This window comes from Drepanopeziza brunnea (genome assembly GCF_022702325.1).
Source record: "Drepanopeziza brunnea f. sp. 'multigermtubi' strain 214-2 chromosome Unknown ctg18, whole genome shotgun sequence".
NCBI lineage: Eukaryota > Fungi > Ascomycota > Leotiomycetes > Helotiales > Drepanopezizaceae > Drepanopeziza > Drepanopeziza brunnea.
Window position 1 is genome coordinate 1,067,680 of NW_027094081.1, and position 22,038 is coordinate 1,089,717.

At 47.4% G+C, this 22,038-nt stretch overlaps 4 protein-coding genes across 4 annotated transcripts; 1 reads left to right on the top strand and 3 right to left on the bottom strand.

The window, feature by feature from the left end:
* Positions 1-5,842: 5,842 nt before the first annotated feature.
* Positions 5,843-7,969, top strand: L3040_008811 (uncharacterized protein; the record flags this gene model as incomplete). Its single annotated transcript, XM_066157208.1, has 1 exon — positions 5,843-7,969. The coding sequence occupies one exon, from the start codon at positions 5,843-5,845 to the stop codon at positions 7,967-7,969; it is 2,127 nt and encodes a 708-aa protein (XP_066010314.1).
* A 4,400-nt stretch (positions 7,970-12,369) lies between these two features.
* L3040_008812 (uncharacterized protein) lies at positions 12,370-13,679 on the bottom strand (the record flags this gene model as incomplete). Its single annotated transcript, XM_007292019.2, has 2 exons — positions 12,370-13,293; positions 13,341-13,679. The coding sequence occupies 2 exons, from the start codon at positions 13,677-13,679 to the stop codon at positions 12,370-12,372; spliced, it is 1,263 nt and encodes a 420-aa protein (XP_007292081.2).
* A 4,234-nt stretch (positions 13,680-17,913) lies between these two features.
* Positions 17,914-19,365, bottom strand: L3040_008813 (uncharacterized protein; the record flags this gene model as incomplete). Its single annotated transcript, XM_007292018.2, has 2 exons — positions 17,914-17,952; positions 18,046-19,365. The coding sequence occupies 2 exons, from the start codon at positions 19,363-19,365 to the stop codon at positions 17,914-17,916; spliced, it is 1,359 nt and encodes a 452-aa protein (XP_007292080.2).
* A 1,226-nt stretch (positions 19,366-20,591) lies between these two features.
* L3040_008814 (uncharacterized protein) lies at positions 20,592-21,599 on the bottom strand (the record flags this gene model as incomplete). The annotated part of the gene is made up of 2 exons (XM_007292017.2): positions 20,592-21,512; positions 21,573-21,599. The coding sequence occupies 2 exons, from the start codon at positions 21,597-21,599 to the stop codon at positions 20,592-20,594; spliced, it is 948 nt and encodes a 315-aa protein (XP_007292079.2).
* Between the last annotated feature and the right edge of the window lie 439 nt (positions 21,600-22,038).

Consider the following 22,038-nt stretch of genomic DNA (forward strand, 5'->3'; position numbering starts at 1 on the left):
CTAGAAATCCATCGCTCGTTCTGATTCCTCTTGTCACTATCATGCAATAGCAACAAGAGATCGCGGACTACACGGATGGCTTGAGCTCGGGCTTAAGATCAGGATCAGGATCAAGGTCGGGTCGGAGTCCGGGTCTAGGTCGTGCTCAAGGTCAAGGTCAGGTCAAGGTCAGAGGTATGATATGAATGATACGATTGGAATACTATCTTTCTCTATCTCTTTACCTATGGTTCACTTCTCTATTTACTCAGCCCTCTTCTTCCTCGTCCCTCCACCTTCCTCGTCCCTCCACCTTCTCTCCTGCCGCCGCCGCCGCGAAACAATATTAGACAAAAAATGAAGATTGCATCAGGGAGCAAATTAAAAGAAAAGATTGAGATTTGGATTGGAATCTGGCGGGCTTAGGATCGAAGTCGGCGTCGGAATCGGATGTTCAAGATAAGAATAGTATTCCAATCATCACTACATAGTCTCTTGTCTATTCGCCCAGCCTTCTCCTTCTTCGTCTTTTTATCTTTTCTCCTTCTGCTGCCGCCGTCGCGAAAAGACCTTGAATAGTCTTTTTCTATGTCCTCACCACACAGTCCCTTTTCTATTCGCCCAGACTTCTCCTTCTGCGTCTTTTCAATTTCTCTCCTTCTGCCGCCGCCGCCGCGAAAGGACCTTGAATAGCAGTTTTCCATGTTTTCATCAAATGGTCCCTTTTCTATTCTCCCAGCCTTCTCCTTCCTCGTCCTTCCATCTTCTCTCCTTCTGTCGCCGCCGTCGCGAAAGGACCTTGAATAGCCTTTTTCCATGTCCTCACTACATGGTCCCTTTTCTATTCGCCTAGCCTTCTCCTCCCTCGTCTTTTCAATTTCTTTCCTTTCGTCGTTGCCACCGCCGCCGCAGCGAAACGGCATTGAACGGAAAATGAAGTTTGCATTTGGAAACAGATTGAAAATAAAGATTAAGATTGAGATTAGAATCGGGCGGGCGTAAGACCGAAGTCGGCGTCGAAGTCTGACATGAAATTATAATAGTGTTTTTGTTATGATAACATAGTCTCTCTTCCATTTACCCGGGCTTCTCTTTCCTTATTACTCTACCTTTTCTCGCCGCCGCTACGAAACGACCTTAGACAGTCTTTTTTTATTTGTTCCTTACATTGTCTCTTCTCTATTCACTTAGCCTTCTCATTCCTCGTTCTTCTTCGTTCCTTTATCTTTTCTCTTGCCGTCGTCGCCGCGGCGAAACGACATTGATCAGAGGATGAAGCATGCATCAAGGAGCAGATTAAAAGGATAGATTTCCTCGCCATACGGTTCTCTTCTCTATTCACCTAGCCCTCTGCCTCCTTATCCTTCTTCTTCCTTTCTTTTTTTCTGCCGCTGCCGCCGCCGCCGGGAAACAATATTGCATAGACGATAAAATATGCATCGAGGAGCAAATTAAAAGGAAAGATTGGGATTGGGATCGGACGGACTCGAGGTCGGAGTCGGTGTGTATAAGATACTAATGTTATTATAATCATCACAACATGGTCTCTTCTCCGTTCACCTAGCTTTTTCCTTCTTAGTCTTTCTATTTCTTCCTCCGCCACTACGAAACGACCTTCGACGGTGTTTTCCATTTCCTTTACACATGGTCTCTTTTCTAAGCCGCCGGCCTTTTCTTTCTTCGTCCCTCCACCCTCACTACTTCCGCCGCTACGAAACGACATAGAACAGAGGAGGATGAAGCATGCATCCAGGAGCAGATTAAACGGATAGATTTCCTTCTTACATGGTCTCTTTTCTATTCCCCTAGCCTTTTTTTTTCCGCCGCCGCTGCGTAGCGATATTGAACAGAAGAAGATGAAGCATCTACCAAGGTTGTTGTTGTTATCGTTGTATTTATCAACGTCGGGCGGATAGCGCCTTGAGACCTCTCATGGGGTACGGCGACGTGCTAAGCTAAGGGTTTACATACAAGACAGCTTCAGAAAGCAGTTTTAAAGTGCTATAGCAAAGGCTGCAATCATCTGCGCCCTTCCTCTACTGATAAGATGGATCATAATAAGAGGAAGCTCTCTTCGAGGATAAGAAGAACCAAAGAAGCAAGGCAGAGACTGCTATACCTAGCTTAAAAGCGTAGCTTTTATCAGAGTCGCAGGACGACCGGTATCGAGGCCGGACCGAGGTCAGCTATGGTAGTAGACAGTGGTACAAAAGAGCATGCATCAGGGAGCAGATTGAAAGGAAAGATTTCCTTACCACATGGTCTCTTTCCTATTTACACAGTTCTCTCCTTCTTCGTCCTTCCACCTTCTTTCCGCCGCCGCCGCCGCCGCGAAACGACATTGAACAGATGAAGCATGCATCGAGGAGCAGATGAAAAGGATAAATTGCGATTAGGATCAGTCGGTTCGGGATCAGGGTCAAAGTCGCCGTTGGAATCGGATATATAAGATAACAACCGTGATGCAAAGGCAAGATGTGAATTCCCATATTCTTTCCCAGCTTCTGGTACCGACTACTACAAAAAAGGTGGGTAAGGGATATAGTATACTAGAGAAGGGCTAATCGGACGAATACCAGTTGAAAGCAAGGCAAAGCACGCGAGCGATCCGCACCGTGCACACCGTTACTTTACCGTACCGAGCCGCCGGTATGGACCAGGTACCACGGTGCGGGCGTAATTGTTACACCCTTGAGGGTGACTCAAAAGTTTGGTTTCCACTTTAAATCCCCTGGTTGCCCTGACCTCAAGGGGTAACAATTACGCCTGGGATGTAGTGCTACTACGTACTATGTGTCTACAGGATCTCGACCCGTCTCCCGTCCCTTCTACCCCATCAAAAATCATGATCCTGCGCAGCTTCCATTGCGCTTGGAAAAAGGACGATGCAGCTTTATCAGATTTGCACCCAGAGCACAGTTAACAAAGCTAAATCGGAATGTGTGAATACTTTCAACGCTCGACGGTGTATCATTAGGATATGTTTTGTGTATGGCGTTGAGTTTGTTGATTTGTTGATGCTGATGTGGATATACGTAGTAAGAAGGGGAGAATGTGCAGAGTAGGGGGCACCGAACAAGCGGGTATGTCACCGTCTCTACCAATGCTGACCACGGCACAATGACAAGCAGAAAAATGGATCCCTTGCAAGCATAGAGCGGAGACAAACTTTAATGTAGGTACACTTCTCTGCGCATGGAGCACTATGCAACAGACACTTTGTGGCGGAGAGCCTCACCTCGTTATTAGTTCATCCATCTTATGCTTTGCTTCACAGAACACACCTCGAAAATTATAGATTGAATTCCCAAGCTCAGTTGATTTAATTAATCACCTTTTCGCGTACCCTGGTACTTTCGTTTGCTATATTCGTTTGCTTATGCTCCGGAGCCTCAGGCCGCAAGCACAGCGACTGGCTCAGAGCATACCTCGCTTAAAACTCCGTTTGTTGACATTGACGGCGCCTCGAACTTCCGAGTCAATGCATGCGATACTCCGCGATTCTCCCACAACGGCACAAGAAGGAGTTGTCGGCATGGACAGGTTCGCGCGGCGTAGATGTAGGATGTTCGTTTGCTTTGCTGCCGTTTGCGCTTGGCTGCGCTGGTTCGTCCGTAGTGAGTAGTTCGTCAAGTTCGTCTGAAATAACATGGCATTCATATCCACTTCTTCGGTTTTCACATGAAGCGTTATGTTTTTGTAATTTTGATTCCGATTATAGATTTATCTCTGCCAAGCTGGATTGGGATTTCAGCATGCCCGTTTATCTTCAAACGGGCAAACGCAAACGGAAACGCAAACGCCTACGCTGAGGAGTTCCCTCCAAGCAAACGGGATATCCACTTGCAGCTGTCACTGCTGCGGCTCAAGACAAAGTCCCACTTCCTGTCTACATCCGCCAAGGTCTCAATATCCGTGCCATCATGGCGAGCATGTTCGTCCACTATTTGGCTGCAAGTTCATGCTGCGTTGCGGTCTTGGGGTGGGCAATTCGATGCCCCACTAGTTCATGCAAGTAATCGTGACATGCGATCCGGGGTTAAGTTTTTTTCTGAGAGAGAGCGACACCACTTATATTCTAACGCATCGCACGTATCCCTTTTGATTCTATCATCTGAGATTGACTAGAGATTGTTTTGCTGAACATTATTTCTCTTAGATGTAGATACAAGAGCCTTTGTCTTCGAGCGCTTGTCTACGCGAGAATGTAAACGGTGTGCGTGCGCTCCCCTCAGTGTCTCGAGTTCCTCCGTCTGTTTTTATTTAATCGATTCCATCTTTCTCCTCGTCAGTCCCGTCTACACTGTTTCATACAAGCACTAGTCATCCAGCCAGTTCGCTAGTTCAGTCCCTTCAGGCCATCTCCTTCTTCGCAACATGTCCTCTTCCGAGACTTTTATAAAAATTCCATCAAGATGGCCAGATCCTCTGAGCTCACGTCTCGTTCGTTTCGCTCGCTGTCAAGGAGAAGCACTTTCCCGAATATGTCTTACAATCTAGCTATAGGATCTCGCGAACCACTTGAATCATTCTCGTCATTTGAATCATACCAGTCACCTCGCTCAAGTCAGTCTTCTCGCGGCGACTTTCAATTTCGACGTATGAATTTCAAAATATGACTCTTAAAACGATTCTTTTTTTACGTATTTAACAGCTAATAAAAACGGAATACACCTCTCGAACATTTACATCCTATTCGTTTCAATAACATAGCATCTTCTCTTCAAAGTATCGCTACATTTATCCGTTCCTTTCTCATTCAGGCTTCCTAAAAAGGATCCTGTTTGCAAAGATCTTCTTATTGGACTTTTTTCGACTCTCATATTCTACGTCTCTCCGAGACCCGTCTCACTCACCCAATTCATCATATCTAATCATCACTGCTTCGATTTACTTTCGGTCCTTCAATCCAGACATATTTCAACAGACCCCTTGCCCGTATTGAAGTCACTTCAACATCATGTCTAGGCAGCTCAAGAAAAACCAGCCTGTCTCGGTGCGTATCTTCCTACTCACTTCCTCTCCTCCTCCCCTCTTCCTCCTCCCCCCTACATCCAACCCAAGCAACGCCGCCACCTCTTAACCCCTTATTAAATTCCCCTCCTCTCACAGACCGAAATCCTCGGGCACTCCATCTCCAGCTTAACATCCCGCACCGTCTTCCGCTGGACGCCTGCCCAAACTCGAACCTTTGTACACTTCGGCACACACCCTCGCACCCTTGATATCTCTCTCAAACAACTGGACATCAGCCCCTTGTATCGCAGTCTGGGTTTAGATCCGGAAGATAGGAGGAGGAATGGTCAAGGGGTATTGATTGTGGACGTTCTAGATCCCAAGTTGAAAAACAAGTTGAGGGGGATCAGGACGAAAGCGTATGAGGGGATGGAGAAGAGGGGGGGAGGGGGTGTGAAGGAGGAGTGTATGAAAGAGGAGGAGGAAGAGGAGGACGAAGATGAAATGGATTTGGATGAAGAGCAGGATCAGGGTCTGAGCCTGAACCAGAGGCAAAGGCAGGGTTTGGGTCAGAGGCAGAAGCAAAGACAATGGCAGAGGCAGAGGCAGAGGCAGAAGCAGAGGCAGAGGCAGGGCTTGAGATCGAGCTTAAGGTTGAATCGGAACCGGGAGTCGATGATGAGAGACGGTAAGTCCTGCGCTTATTACTTTACATCTATCATGTTCACATCCCTCCTCCTGTTCTTTTCTCTTTGAAGCGTTATCAAATTGGACAGAAAACGGTCATGGCTATGCAAAAAATTCATAGTCATGGAAAAAAAAAAAAAAAAAAAACATCATATTAATATACACTTCTCTCTTAGATCTCGATAACAACGACGACAATAGCGAAGAGACCAACAGTCCCATGGCCGACGCTGCTACACCCACTCCTGCCCCTGCCACGCCTGCCCCAGCCACGCCTGCTCCAGCTCCTGCTGCGATTCCTGCTGCTGAAGTCCCAGCTGTCCCAGCAGCAGCTCTTCTCAACGCCGCTAATGCCGCACCACTCGCTGCTGGTCGGGATGCCAATCCCCCAAACCAAAACGGCGACGATGCTGCACTCTTTGCACAGGATTACAACGGGAATGCTGCTCACTTCAACAAAAGCAACAGCGTGGAGATTAACACTCCTATGGCCGACGCTCGTACGCCTACTCCTGCTGTTCTTGCTGCTGGACTGCCTGCTGGACTTCCCGCCGGCCCAGCAACATTCATGTTCGGCGCCGCCAATGCTGCACCACTTGCTAATGTTTGGAACTTCAACCCTCCAAACCAAAACCAAAACGGCCTCGGCAACGATGCTGTGCCCTTCTTTAGGCAGGATAATAACTGGAACGCTGCGTTCGCTGAAATGAATGGCTTTGATGAGTTGGAGCTGCTGAACGGTGTCGGTGTCGGTGTCGGCGTCGGTATGGGTGACGGTGCAGTTGCCGTCGATGGCGCCGTCGATCCTGCTCTTGGATCTGCACCTGCTCATGCTCTTGCTCACGCACCTGCTGCACCTATTGCTGCTGGAAACGGATACGGAAACGCCAATGCCAATGCCAATGCCAATCCGCTTCCAATCGACATCCACGCTAACGACAATAACGACGAGCAAGAAGAGGTTCCTTTGATCGATGGTATCTTACCCGCTCCCGCTCTCGGTCTGCCTCTTGCTGCTGGATTCCCTGCTGAGAATCCCGGCCCAGCAGCAGCTCTACTCAACGCCGCCGATGCTGGACCACTTGCTGCTTCTGGCGCCCATTTTATTTGGAACCCCCATCTCCTATATCAAAACGGCGCGCCCTTCCTTGGGCAGGATTACAACTGGGACAATGTTTACTTCAACAACAAAAATGGCGAAGAGATCGACATTCCTGCTTTTGCTGCTCCTCTCGCTGCTGCTGCAGCTGAAGCCCCCGTCGAGAATCCCGCCGGCCTAGCACCAGCTCTTTTCAACGCAGATGGTGCTGCTGCTGGCGCTGCTCCTCCTCTTGCCGCTGCAGCTGGACTTCCCGCCGAAAATCCCGCCGCACCACTTGCTTTTGCTGCTGCTCCTGGCGCCAACGGCGCCAACAACGCCCCTTTCGACTGGGATCAGTTCAATATCCCAAACCAAAACGGCGCACCTTTCCTGGATCATGAAATCGACTGGGAAGCTTTATTTAATGAGATACGCGACAATGGAAATGGCAATGGCAATGGCGAAGAGAGGCATGGCCGGGATGGTTTGGAGCTGCTGAACGATGTCGATGATGGTGCACTACCACCATTTGCTATCGATGGCGCCGTCGATGATGCACATGCTGCACCTGCACCCGCTCATGCTTTTGCGGGTCTTGATCCTGCACTTGCTGCACCTATTGCTGTTGGCGGAAATGTCGATTTCGACCAATTTCTAATCGACATCGACAACTATGACGACGACGAGGGTGAGGCGGAAGCGGAAGAAGAGGTTTTGAATGATGGTGGACTGCCCGCTCTCGCTCTGCCTCTTGCTAATGCTGTTGAAGAAGAGAATGTCGATGAGGTCCTTGGCAGCGGTGGCGGCGATGCTCAAGTTGCAGACCAAGCTCAAGTTGCAGACCAGGCTCAAGTTGCAGACCAAGCTCAATTTGCAGACCAGGCTCAAGTTGCAGACCAAGCTCAATTTGCAGACCAGGCTCAATTTGCAGACCAGGCTCAAGTTGCAGACCAGGCTCAATTTGCAGACCAGGTTCAAGTTGCAGACCAGGCTCAAGTTGCAGACCAGGCTCAAGTTGCAGACCAAGCTCAATTTGCAGACCAAGCTCAAGTTGCAGACCAAGCTCAAGTTGCAGACCAGGCTCAATTTGCAGACCAGGCTCAATTTGCAGACCAGGCTCAAGCCCAAGCCCAAGCTCAACCTGGCGAGTTTGACATCAATTACGATCCGACCATTTACGTTTTCGAAGATGCGGTTAATGGTGAGTGGGATTTGGATTTTGATCGGGTATTGGATGCGAATTGGGATTTTGAGATTGAGGGGTAATATGGAGTATAAGAAGAATTGAGGAAGGGAATGGAGATAGGAGTAAAGATGGATTTGTATACTAGAATAGACAGGTAGACAGACAAATTGCTAGGTAGTTGATTCGGTGGTTAATCGATATTACGAAGCTTCGAAACTTGCTTACTTGCAAACTTACATACTATCGGATGTGATCAGGTGATAGACCTATCACGTGTCAAGACTTCTCCAGATGTATAAGTAGAGGGCTACTCCCCGAGTTCATCAGAGCATAATCAAGAATCATTCTACTCATCTTTGTATGCCCGTGTCACCGTTCAACACATACAAGACAGCCTTAGAAAGTATTTCAAGATGTTACAGCAAAGGCTGCCGTAATATCGGCCTAGCTCGCCCGAGGATGGACGTTTCGCTTAGCGAGACATCCTTCAAGACCCCCAACTTCCTTACAACTGTTGATATGTAGCCATTCAAGAGAATTCCTTCTAACCACACACAAAGAGTCGCTTACTCCTAGCTTCAAGAAGTAGTCAGAAATCAGATAACATCCAAACTCATTGTTTTGCAATTGCAAGTGACCAAGTGCGACGCACGCCGGTGAGAGCGAGAGCGTTCGCTACCGGCGAACCAACATATTCCTCAACTTCCGTTCATTTAGCATCTTACATTTCACTATTATTTTTCATCAGAGCCCAGATCCCAAATCCCTAATCCTAAATCCCAAATCCAAATTTCAAAGTCTAAAATCCAAAATGACTCAGGACAGCAATCCTTCATATTTACTCGTCTTCCCTCCCTCCTTGCCTTCTCCCACTTCTTTCCTCCAAGTCTCTTATACTCATATAAATTTCCTTCGGTTTATACGTCTTCTCCTATCCTACTACTACTATCTGGGCAGCAAACTCCTCCTCCAAATCTCTGGCCTTAGTTCTTTGCTTTCAATTATCATTACCGTCGTCTTGCTTGCTTGATCTAATCGCTATGCCTCATCGCTATGCGTCATAGCAAATAACCAAAATCAAGCCCTCTCTCCCCCGATAGCGACGGATCAGACATTGAGAGCTGCGTTGATACAGAAAATAAGCAAGAAGAGCTTGGTATCGATTCCGAGCTTGCGGACGTAGATACCTATGTCGACGGAGACGATAAGGCAGACTTGCTAGATCTGGAGTGGCTTACTCGTAAGGAGCATTATGCTAGCACCGTGCCGATAGACGTTGATACCCATGTTGGTAGAGATGAAGAGGCAGATGTTGCGTGGATCCTTAGAGAAGAGAACGCCCACCTGCCCGCCAGAGTATCATTTCGATCAAGAGGAAAATTCCGAGGAATCCGAGAATAAAGATAAAGATTATAGCGATAATTGTCTTCGCCTCGTCGAAATGATGGAGAGTTAGTTCCATCAGTGTGTACCGTATTCTCTATTTGCATGCCGTCTTTTGCTATGGAATCGCTCATCTGACTTTTTAAGCATTGCAAATACATACGAAAGAATTTTGCCCGGATGATACAAGTCACCTCTCACCGTGACCTCAAGACCTTTTTTCAGGTAAATGTTGAATTAACGTTAAAATAAAGACAGAAAAAGGCTTGCCGGCATCAAGTCTGCCAGCACGCATAAGACATACTTAAAGGTCTTCCGGCTCGTGTACGAACGAGCGAATAGAAGGAAGATCGACGAGAAGATTAACCGTCAGATGCATTAATTAAGTAGCGTTTCTTATCTGACGGCTCAATCGAGTCTGAATCATCTCTAGGTGAGAGCTTATGAAATTTATATCGCAGGTCCTCAGGAATCTAGCGAAGAAGTCCCGCTCGTATATCGAGGATCTCGCAAGCGTCTTGCAGACCAAGGGGACTACGACGAAGCGAAAGTACACACATGACCGGCAGCGGATCCAAACTAGCCTCTTCTGCTAGCTAGCTGTATTCTCCGCAAACCGTCCTTCATCGCTCTTAAAGCTCCGCTATAATGATGTCGCGGCGAACCTGCTCCGCAAGCGTAGTGGCGGGCCCTAGCGGATCCTGATCAAGTTCACGTGCGAGTTCACCAAGATGTATCTCGACATAAAAGAAGCGTAAGTGTAAACTAGCGCCTTTTCTCGTTCCTTCGATCCCCCTTCCCTTCCCATTCTAGCTGAGACGTCCGGCTCATATAGAAGCCAAGGATACCTTGATACTTCCCGAGATTATCTTTAATCCGTCCCTGACCTTCAGACCGCACGTCGCCCTCTTGAGCCTTATTTTTGCTGATAATGCGTTCTTAGCCCCGGGCCTTATGTCGGCCGAGAGAATCAGGGAGCTGGAAATCCCGCTTGGCTGTGAGCAACTACCCTTGCGTCTAAAGCCGGAGATAGCTAGTATCTCCGTCCTTCATAAGTCTATCGGGACGCCCTATAGCTGCGAGATCTCCCCCGAGCAGCCGCTTCTCTATATTAATCTCTTAAAATGGATAAATTAGCTCGGCCTACTCATAGAGTTCCCGCAGATCACTCGTCCGAACTGCCTCCGATACGGTGCAAGCAACGCTTTTAATCAAGCGATGCGTGACGTGCGGCTCCCTTCGCGCAACCTTATTTTTACTTGCAATGCGATATACTAATTATAAACTAACAAGTGACGTGAGCGAAGTGCTCCAACACATAACAATGCAACACGCTCCTTAAATGCTTTACGCAAATCGTACCGCTGCCCAGCCGATTTCTTTTCTATCTTTTGTTTCCATCTTTTTGGTTTTGTTTTTATGCTATCCATAAAAATTTTCCAATCTTCCAGTACACAGAACCCGCTAATAAACTCTAATCAGAGTCCAAGAAATCAGTAGTTGGACGTCTGCAGCACTTGCCACGGCTGGTTGGATGAGGGACACGCCTGGCCTCGCTTAGCCTCGCTGAAGTTAGCGGGTTGCATGAATGCGTTTTTCCGCACAAGGCCTACTCGGACTCGCACGACGTAAGGAATATCGACCACTATCATGATTGCCCGCGTTGAACCTTTAGAAAGCGCGGTCGACCCTGGATGAACTTTTAAGATCTTTTTTCTTTTTAACGGTATTTATTATTTTGAAAGATGCCGAAAACTCGACGCAAGGGTAGCATAGCTTCGTCTGGCGGGCCCCCACCAAATGATTCTAAGCATATCGCCCGCCGCTAAAACCCGAGAACATTTGCTTTAAGTGTATTCTCGGCTTTTTATATCAGAGACCCAAGGTCCTTCAATCAGGCGTCGGAAGGATGCTTGCCGTAGGAATGAAGAGCTCAAGGACAAGGGGTACAATTACCTTATCGTGGTGTTGAAGATCAAGCAAAAGAAAGGTCTCAAGTGTGCGGAGACTTGGAATTGATTATTGCTATCGTAAATCGGTTGTTAAGTATTTTTTTCCGGCAGTGAAGCAGATGCAAGCAGATGACCTCTTTCAAGAATATGCCGCTCGAGCATTATTCAAAGAGGAAGAAAATCATTCTATATCTTCGATCTAGCATTCTAATTCAAGACCAAAGCAGCAAAGAGATCGAGGAAGCTGGTATCAAGCAATTGGACTTGGAAAAGATAAGGACGATGAATAAGAAGCAATGCCATGTAAAGACGAACCACTTCTAGAAACCGCCCGTCTCGTCATTAAGCCGGTTAATTTCGGACCCCGAGAATGCAAAGCTCATAAGATAAAACCGAATCAAGCAAGCTCCGCCATGCTCATAGACGAGCTGGATCTCTCGCCCGAGTCTTTTGCAATGACAGAGAATCTTTTCGAAACAGCTCTATCGCGACTAGCTGTTCTAGCGGGAAACCCAGTTCCAACTGCACGAGTGCCCATCGTCACCACCACAGGGTGCATTCGTCGTTCCTCATCAAAGGTACCGAGAGCTATCTCGATCCGTTGTTAGGAATTCTTAATGCATGTGTGGCGCCTTCGGCGTCGACGTATGCTGCCGTTGCGATCAATCGCCCATCTGCTTCGAACAATCGCTTACCCGCATTGATGCCTTCGAGGTCGTACTTGGTTGGGAAGGCGAAGGTAATGAGCTTTAAGGACATCGAGGTGGCACGAGCTACGTATGCCGCGAAAGAGTCTACACAAGGCAAAGGAAACCGTGGCCGGAAGAGTAGATGAGCCAAAGGCGGAGCCGGAGACGGAAGCGGAGCCAATTGTGACCATGATACTGTAGATAATAAGAAACGTGCTGCAGCGCAGAAAGTAGTACAGGTGATCAAAGCTTGCAACCATGCCATAGAAAGCACTACCGGTAGTAGCACGGATGCATAGTGGATGGAAAATCGAATTGTTTCGCAGAAAAAAAATTAAAATGCGTTTCTCGAGTAAATTGGAATTCAATACAGCTCTGCTTCTATGGTCTTTTCCAAGCTTGATCCGTACACGTCAATGTTGTATTACCTGTATGCAAGGCATGATTGTATTGGCCTTACAGTACCCGCCGAAAGAACTTCGCAGCATCCTCACTTGTTGCGTAGGGTCCCCAACGCCAGAGTGATGCATTACGGCCTGGTGACACGATGCAGTCCATGTCCTGATGGCGTGAACTTGAGTGTAATAATGCAGCGTTAAGATTTGCCTCTGAATAGGCTCCATCATTTGAAGTGCAAGTGCCGTTGCCTTCTTTGTCTTCTGCGACTCCGTGCTCTTCACAATCCTGCTCTCTATTCCAACATGCAGCAGAGCTCTGCTCTGCTCTACTTCGTTGCGACCTGGCTCTAGGTTCTCTTGTCTTGTCTTTCAATCTGTCCCGGTTCCCTTGCTCAATATCATCTCCTTCTGATGGGCCCAGCTCGGTGCTCCCTTGGCTGCTTGTATCTGAGCCGTCGAGATTCAATTCCTCGCTGTACGCATCTTGTAATTGTCGCAAGGCATTTCGTATTTCCCGAGGAATTCCATGCAGATTGAGTCTCCGCAGCATAACTACAGCACGCTGCAAAGATGCCATCGGCGAGCCCGGCCATGACTTTGTCGCACCATACTCACTGAGACCAGGTTGAAAAGGCGCGCGTCCAGGATATTGAGGGAGGAAGTCATTCATCACGATCCTCGTGTACAGCCCTCCCACCTCGGCACCTTCAATTCCCTGATTTATTTGGTGATCTTGGTATGTTTGGGCGGTAGGACATATCCGCGCTGGAATTGTCCCCGTGCGACGTCCTAGTCTCCGACGACGCTTTCGATCTTGTCGCTCGTAGTTCAAAAAGTACTCCAGATCGGTTGGTAAGAAGAAGAATGAGGGATTGTAGAAATGATCGAAATTCGTATGGCAGGTACCGCAGAGTGCGATCGCGTTCTGTGGGTTTTGTTTCTCGTGGAAGTCGATCAGACCATGTTTGCGAGCCTCATGAAACTGGGATGAAGTTAGATCAGTCCCCGCTGGTCGTATAAGTTACTTACAGTGTTATCTCTGCTGCCGATAACATGGCAGACGTCTGCAGGACTTGCTCCACAGTGCCAGCACTTGTTGTTGTACTGTTCTCTAACCTGCGCCCTCGTGTTGACACTGAAGTCGGATGTGCTCGACACCCGAGTGCGAGGGCGGGCGGGATCACTACCATCTTCTGCCAATGCGCGTCTTCTCTTCGAGCCAGAAGATGAAGTTCCTGAGGAATTTTCTGTATTTGATCTCCGCGGAATAGGCAGGACGGCTTGTGGTGGGGGAGGGTAGATTGGAGGATGTCCCTGACGGGACGACGAGTTAGATGGCGCGGGATATGCTTGACTGGTAGGATCCATTAGCATCAATGATGTTCGATTATATAGTCGATGGTATGACAAGCACTGATGCGCTGCTGTTGCCGACCATCGTGAGAAATTCCTTATCAAAGCTTTGGGTGAGAGTGACGATGCCCTTGGGTAATGAGGAGGCTGGGCATCCTTTGATGACTAATTGATTAAATCACGTGATACATCGCATCAACCAAGCCCATCATCGCCTCTACTCGAAGTACCGATCCGCGCGGCCATCATCCATAAATCTGCAGTCACGGCAGTCCGGTAATCTACGAAAATAGTTGTAATCGAGTTCCGGGTGGAAACGCTTGCAAGAGGTTATATTCATATCAAGCCGGAGATGCAACCGATGCGGAGATGGAGCATAAACTGGAGTTGATCAAGGAGAATCGGAACGAGGAAGACCCGACTGAGATAAGAGGGGTCTGTCTTCTCGATGTTCAAGCTCCGAGGCAGACCACCAACACGCGACCACCAACCCGGGACACTGACGTCAAGACACATATTACACAACAATCATTAATAATTCAGATGATAAAAAAATATCTACATGCTCGGGGAATATCGCTATACAAATATGAATCATCGATATGAAGATGCATCTATCTGGTCTAACTCAAACATTTAAAATCTCATGAAAATATGGCCAAAAACCGTCCCAAACAATGAAATTTTGCTTATCCGCTTCAGATATTCCAACAACCACAACATCGATAAAAAGCAACGTCTTATAGATCGAAATGAAATAATCCAATCTGTCAGATTACTGGAGGAAATAATTATTGAATGGAAGTTGATCGCGATGCATACGTACCTTTGATGGAATTTGCTTGAAGTCCGATCTTCGTGTTCCTCGCTTATTCAGCACAGCAATCCTGATCTACAGTATACCCATAATTGTGAGGCGGCCCGCCATTTTCATCTAGTAAAAGCAGGCGAAGATGGTAGAGTACCTCGCAAGTAGTTAAATAGCACCTTAATTAATGATCATCGTCATCGGTTCCCTCTTCATCGTCTCCGGAGTCGATTTCGATCGCCGTCTGGAGAGCCTTGGCGCTTGGCCTTCCGAGCTCGAGAAGGGCTTTGTTGACTTTCTTCGCTTGTCGGCGCACGGACAAGTACCATGAAAAAGTACCATTTGTACTACTTTAGCACATCACAATAATAGAGTAATAATATGTAATTAAAATTCTGTTATTTCTTCGATATCAAACTTAATACGGTGCATCTGATCATATAGAAATAATTACGATGTGGTGGATGGTTTATTTGATATCGATTTATAAAAGCAAAAGTTGCTATTCCGGATTGCTAGAGGTCTCGGGTTGCTGGATGTCCCGGGTTGGTAGATGTCCCGAGTTAATAGATATCCCGGGTTACTAGATATCTCGGGTTATTAAATATCTCGAGTTGCTAGATGTCTCGAGTTGCTAGATAATCCGGGTTGCTAGATGTCCCGGGTGCTGGATGTCTCGAGTTAGTAGATGTCCTTGGTTGCTGGATATCTTTGGGTGCTAGATATCCCGGGTTGCTAGAAGTCCTTGGTTGGTAGATGTCTCGGATTACTAGATGTCCCAGGGTGCTGGATGTCCCGAGTAAGTAATGCCGTCCTAGCGCAGCTAAGTCGAGAAATTTCAACGCAATTTCAAAGCAGCCGACGATTCAAGCATGACTTTCCGAAAGCTATAATATCGGAGAGCTCCGAGTCCCGCTCGTCTTATTTTATCAGCTCGTAAGAATCACAAGCAATCGACTTAAAGGCTTTAATTAAGTTCCGGTATCGACACTTAAAGCTGACCTTAATCCGCGATCCCGAAGAAGGCGGTCGTCCTCTTTTTTTGATGCAAGATTAACGCCCGAATCACGAAAGGATGTCTCGGTTCAAATGATGTGCACGTTCTTTTCTTTCGCTTTTAGTTATATTGATAAGTATATTTTGCTGACTTTGCTCAAAATGAATTTTTAAAATACTCGAGCTTATTTACGCTCCAACCCGCATATTCGGAAGAAGCAAAAGCAGCGTGCTCGAGTGGCGGCCACCGCTTAAGGCACGTAAAACTCGAAGGTAGAGTTTATACTTCAAAAAGCATATGCGGAAGGAGCTATTTCTGATAAAGCGAGCAATAGTATTGCTCAGCCCGCACGTTTTTTTTTCTCGGCATACTGTTCAAGGCTCCTGCATTCAAGTCTCCGGGTTTTAATTGCTCGAAAAGATAGTATAGCTTTAACGAGCAGCTATTGCCGCTACGAGATGAATTGAACGACGAGTTCATCTTTAGTAAAGTGGATCGTCAAGCATAACGCAATTGCATTGCTCGCGAGCTGCAGCTTTCATCTAGGTCGGCTCTCGTAAATATTCTCTTATTGATTTTTAAGCTTCAAGTACCAGCTGGATATAAAGTCATACGTAGCATATGAGACACCTGTCTACTTATCAGACCCGTCAAGCAATAACAATCCATCACGGCATCAAGGCATATCGGATTTTTCAACCTCTGACGCTACTCGTGCGGATTCGCCGCCCTCAAGCCGTGCCTTACTTCTTTTCAAAGACCTTCAAGCGCAATCCAGAGCTATCTTTAGCTCCTGCTTCTAGTTTCTCAGCAACCGCGCTAAAAGCCTCGGCCATACTAACCGCACCGGCCTCCGATGCCCTATAAACCGAGGATTCCTTATGAAACTCTTAGCCAAAACCACGAGACAGTAAGTTAATGAGTAGAGTCAGCCGTTGCGTCGCCCGCAGCTCCTCGAGCCTTAAAGAATCATAGCTAGCTTTCAAACAGCTAATATTTTAAGAAACGAAATGCTCGAAAGAAAAACGATCACTGTCGTCTCAAATAAGCCAAAGCCAAAGCCAGAATCTGGACCCTCGGCATCTTCGTCAAAATCCAAGCAGCTCGAGACAGCTTTCCCAGCTGCGAAAGTAAAAGCTGTCCAAATGAATAAGCACCGTTTACTTCTCTCTTCCTCTACTCGTAAACTATTATAGCGATGAATAAACCCTTCAAATCAGATCTTATAAATTCGCTATCAAATGCAAGAAAAGCTATTATACATTCGGATTTAAATGCTCTAGCTATAAACAAACATCTCACGAAACTCGAAAGCATATCCCAATTTTTAAAATTCGAACTAGCACGATAAGTCTCTTACTTATTTCATACATTAAATTAATCAAAAAGTCCGCAATTGCTATAAGACCATCCCATCCTATCCCATCTTCGGCGTGTTGGTGTTCAGCTTACTAGTCCGCGATGAACGCTCAAGATCTCCGGACCCCGGGAATAGGGCTGAAATCCTTGGCCCGAACACTCGCATACCTACCGCAGCTACCTAGCTATGCATGCCCCTCACCCTTCCAGCTCCCCGCCTTACCAGCTACCACCAGCTACCAGCTACCAGCTACCCCGCCACGCCACACATGCAGTCCACACACGCCGAATGATTCGAGGCTTCGCGTGCATTATTGTCAAGTAGGCTGCTTACGTAAGACATAATAGTGCTGGTCTGGCGCAGGACGGCCTGTTCTACGGCGAGTCCTGCACGAACCCCGTTAGCCCTTGGCAGAAGCAGCCGCACAAAACATATACGCGCATAAGAAGAAGGCTTTCTCGACACAACCGACACGACCGACACGATCGACACGACACCCCCCGGATATATGCACGCTTACAAGTAATATAAAGACCGCCATCTGCTTTCTATCGTAGCTGTTGAAGTCCCGCTTGATCATAATGAGTGCATTATCGAGGCTCGCGTAAACCTTGGGCGCAGTCCAGCTTCCTGTTTCCTTTCCTTACTTTGGGTTCTAGGATTAGAAATTATTTATATAAATACGTTTATCACGTTATACGATTAATATTCTAGTTAGTATATATATATATATATTCAACTTGTTCGTTATTTTATAAGCGACGCGGGATCTGATTGTTTCGCGGGACATAATTGTTTCATTTACTTTAAGGAAGGGCCTTAAAAGTTGAGACGTCAAGTCTTATTTATTATGGTCACCGACGATTAAAAGACGAAAAAAAAAAAAAAAAAAAAAAAAAACCTTATTAATAATTCAAACGGATTTCAATTTATTTCTAAAGAACAAATGCCTCCCTCCTATTAAACCGTCCCAATTTCGTTATTCGTTATTCGTCACGAGATTCCGTTTCCAATCTGCCTCGTCTTATCTAATCTTCTCGCCTCTTATCCTACCACATTATCACTCCTGCGCTTTTCCTCCCGATCACAACATCTGATCCACACTCTCGTCGCTGAATCGAGCCTGCGAATCAAATATCATCCGTCAGCGTAGCTCAGCTCAGCTCGACCTCAATGCTCGACGGGAGCGGGGCAAAGAACTGGAAATCGATCTTACCAAAGGCAATCCATCCTTGAACAGCTTCTCCGATAAGAGCTGCACGAGCCCCGATGGCAGAACCCACAACTCGACGGAAAATACCGGTGGATCGACCGGGCGGCGGATCTGGGAGATGAAGTCGGTGAGGTCGCTGGCGTTGATGAAGGGGGACAGGGTGTGGGTAGGGAAGGCGGTGGCGAGGGCGTTGAGCTGGCTGGTAAGGGGACCCGGGGGGCCGGTGTTGATATCGGTGTTGATGTCAGTGTCGAAGGGGAAATGAGAGGCTGATGGAAGGGGATCTGCTGCTTCAGCTGGGCCGTCGGCGGCGGAGTGGAGGCTTCGATAATGTCGGGAGGCTGAGGAATGGTGTTCGGGTGGGATCGGGTATAGAGATGGAGATGGAGAAGGGGATGCAAATGGAGGCGAGGATGGCGATGGCAAGGGGCTGCTCTTGCTGGCAGAGCTCTTGTTGGCAGGGTAAGGGAGGGGAGGCAGGACTCCGTACCGGTTGGCGGCGACGGGCTCGAGGCCGGCGGAGGAGCGAGGAGATCGGTGGGCGGAGATGTGGTTGGGGTTGATGCCGGCGGAGGATCGTGAAGATCGGTGAGCAACGGAGCTGCGAGGACGAGAACCTCTTGCTTTGAATTCGTGTTGCATCCCGAAAGATTCCAGCTGACCTTGTCCTTTTCGTTGGGCAGGAATCGATGTATCGCTGTCGCTCTCGCTCTCGCACATAGCCTGGCACCAAACCTTCGCAAATGTCGGGCCAGATGCCGAAGCAGATTTCGCAGCAGATGTGGAAGATTTCGGAGCCGATGTTGAGGCAGATTTGGAAGCGGATTCCGAAGCAGATTCTGAAGCAAATGGATGGGCCTTGGTAATTATCTCCGGCGCATGCTCTTCTATCATGCTGAACAGCCCGGGGTACCGGTGACGAGACAATGAAACGAGGTTGGCCGCAGCTTCAACTTCGGACGCAGTGGGATCGAAATTATCAGCTATCTCTTTCAGCAGCGAATTAAACTCGTCGTAGTCGCAGGCTAATTCGGCTCTAGCAGCAAGCGGATCGAAGGTCTCAGCCATCTTGTCCGTAATCCAAGGAGCAAGGCTAGTAAAGTCGAACAGCTTGAAGTTTGCGGCGGCCTCGGCGTTGGGGGAACCTGAATACGGTCCATCAGTCATATTGTTCGAAGTCGATTCAAGGTCGTTGAAGCTGTTCGCGAAGCTAGCAGCGACAGCGGCTTCGGCGCCGGCTTCGGCTTTATGATCATGTTTTCTTTGTCTTTGACGTCTGCGCTTCGCGCTTCGAGAAAGAGATTGTTCTTGAGAGCGCTTCATGGTTGCTACGGCCGGGAGACGCTGTCTGATGTATTGTTAGAGACTCGAAGGGTCGCGGCTGGAATGGGTCTGTTATGGAAGTACCTTATTGGAGCTGGAGTCTGTTGCTGGAGTGTATTGCTAGGGTATGTTGCCCGAGTATGTTTGTTGCTGTTGAAGTATCTTCCTGGAGCATGGAGTCCTCGTCTTATATAGACCGGACGATAGCAATGTCTTTGTGATATTGATTACTTCGGTCGGGTTGGATGATAAGGTTGGAGAGGTCAGTCCGGTCAGTCTAGTTAGTCCAGTCAGTTCAGTCAGTCCAGTCAGTTTAATCAGTCCAGTCAGTTCAGTCAGTTCAGTTAGTCCAGTCAGTCCAGTCAGTTCAGCCAATCCAGCCAATCCAGTCAGTTCAGCCAGTTCAGCCAGTTCAGTCAGTTCAGTCAGTTCAGTCAGTTCAATCAACTCAATCAACTCAATCAACTCAATCAACTCAATCAACTCAATCAACTCAATCAACTCAATCAACTCAATCAAATTAATCAAATCAATGAACTCAGTCAACTCAGTCAACTCAATCAACTCAATCAACTCAATCAACTCAATCAACTCAATCAACTCAATCAAATCAGTCAACCCAGTCAACTCAGTGAGCCCAGTCAACTCAGTCAAATTATTCAAATCACTCAAATCAGTCAACTTTATCAACGTAATCAATTCTAACACAACCAGATCGGATTATATGGGAATAATGGATTGAGGAACGGGATAGGGCTTTGGCAATCACGTGTAGAAGCCTTGGCACCTACCACGACATGTAGCCGCACCTTGCAGCAAGAACCTCCTCCCTCAGACTTAATAATACAACGAATACAACAACTGATATTCGTACCAAGTCCCTGTGTGCACGCCCTATATGGATTACCAACAGATTATTTGGGCTCGGTGAATTATACGAGCAGTAAGGACATTGTGCGTGGATCTGCAGTGATTCTTTCCATGGAGAGGTTACTCGCTTAATTCTCGAAAGAGCTTCATTCTGTCAATCTTGTAATAGTTATGCCCGCGCGTAGGGATCATATTATGCGAATAAGGTGCTCTTCTTCGCGGTTGGGGGAGCGAAATGATATACGCAAACATTCCATTCAATTTAGTTATTAACTTCAGAAGTCCTCCCAGCAAACTGTGTCTCGTCTAGACAAGCAACTTGTACCTCGTCCACATTAAACAAATGCCACACAAAATCACTGCGCCATCATCTGCTGCATCTGGCTCGCGAGCTCATCAATCTCCTTATCAATAGCCTCCTCTTCTTCAGCAAGCTCATCGATCATTCGTTGGAGTCTCTGAGACTCCTTGAACGCCACATGCTTTTCCTCTTGCTTGACCTTGAACTTGCGGGACTTAGGACTTGGGCTGCTGTTCGTCTTGCCTTTTCCACCCATTCCCTTCCATGGGCCTTCGACGCCATCCATCATTTTCAGCGCACCGTCCCATCCATTTGCGACACGATCTTTGATTCCGCTCAAGCCTCCGTCGCTTCTCATGTCTCCCATCTCGCGACGGCCCTCTTCTATCTTCATACGAGTTGGACCTTGATTCTCGCTACGGCCAGGAGTATGATGAGGGCTGCCGGCTTTGATGAAGTGAGCGTTAGCAAGCTGCTGGGCATTGCCATTCTGGTAAGCATTGGTACTCTGATGAGCGTTGGTCATCTGATACCCATTATCTTTCGCACCGTGGCCCTTGCTCCCCGGAGCCAAGTACCACGCCGAATTCTCCAACTGGCCCGCCGCAGCAGCAGCCTGAAACTTAATCTTCTCTTCTTCAACGCTCCGCTCACGCTCCCCTTTCTGCTGCCACAAATGCTCGAGCGCATCCCGGATCTGTCCTTCGACGAGTGGCTGGATGCGTTCTCCTTTGAAGTTGGTCGTGCGCTCGTCGAGTTCTTCGAAGCCGAGATTACGCCAGAGAGAAAAAGGGATTGCGAGATTCTCGAACGAGAAAGCTTGGCCGCTTGATTGCGCCTTCGAAGTTTGATGACGAATGTACTCGGAAAAGGTAGGATGGCTGAGCTCGAAGTCGATCATGATATCGATTTGGTCTGGAGACCAGGCGAGCTTGTCGGAGGAGGAGAAGACTCCTAGGTGGTGGTTCATGATCATCTGTATTAGGACGGATTAGCAAAGGTTGAATAATAAAAGGGAAGAGTAAGTGATGATTACCGGAGCATTGGGATTAGAGAAATCCATGGTGTTGATCGAAGATCAAAAGCAGTTACCGATAAACTTTTTAAGCTTCTGAAAGCAATTTGATCCGGAAGATCAAAGTATCGAGAAGATGAAAAAGTGAAATTTATAGCTTTTAGCTTACTATAAGTGGTTGAGAGTACTTGAAATGGTGGAAATAATAGAAATAATTGAAATAATTAAAGTGACTCAAATGATTAATATTAGAACCGAGACTTTAATTAGAACCTGGATTAATCAGAAGCTGAAGTTGAACTATCGGTTAGCTTGGTTAACAGCAGTCAACTGAGTCAACTGAATCAACTCAGTTAAACGGGCCAAGTCACGTGGGCTCCCGTTCGTACCTTCCGTTTATATCGGTGGCTATAAGTAGCCACTACCTTACATAGCTAGAGAGGCATGCATAAACAACTGAATCAACTTGAATAATCGAATACGTATT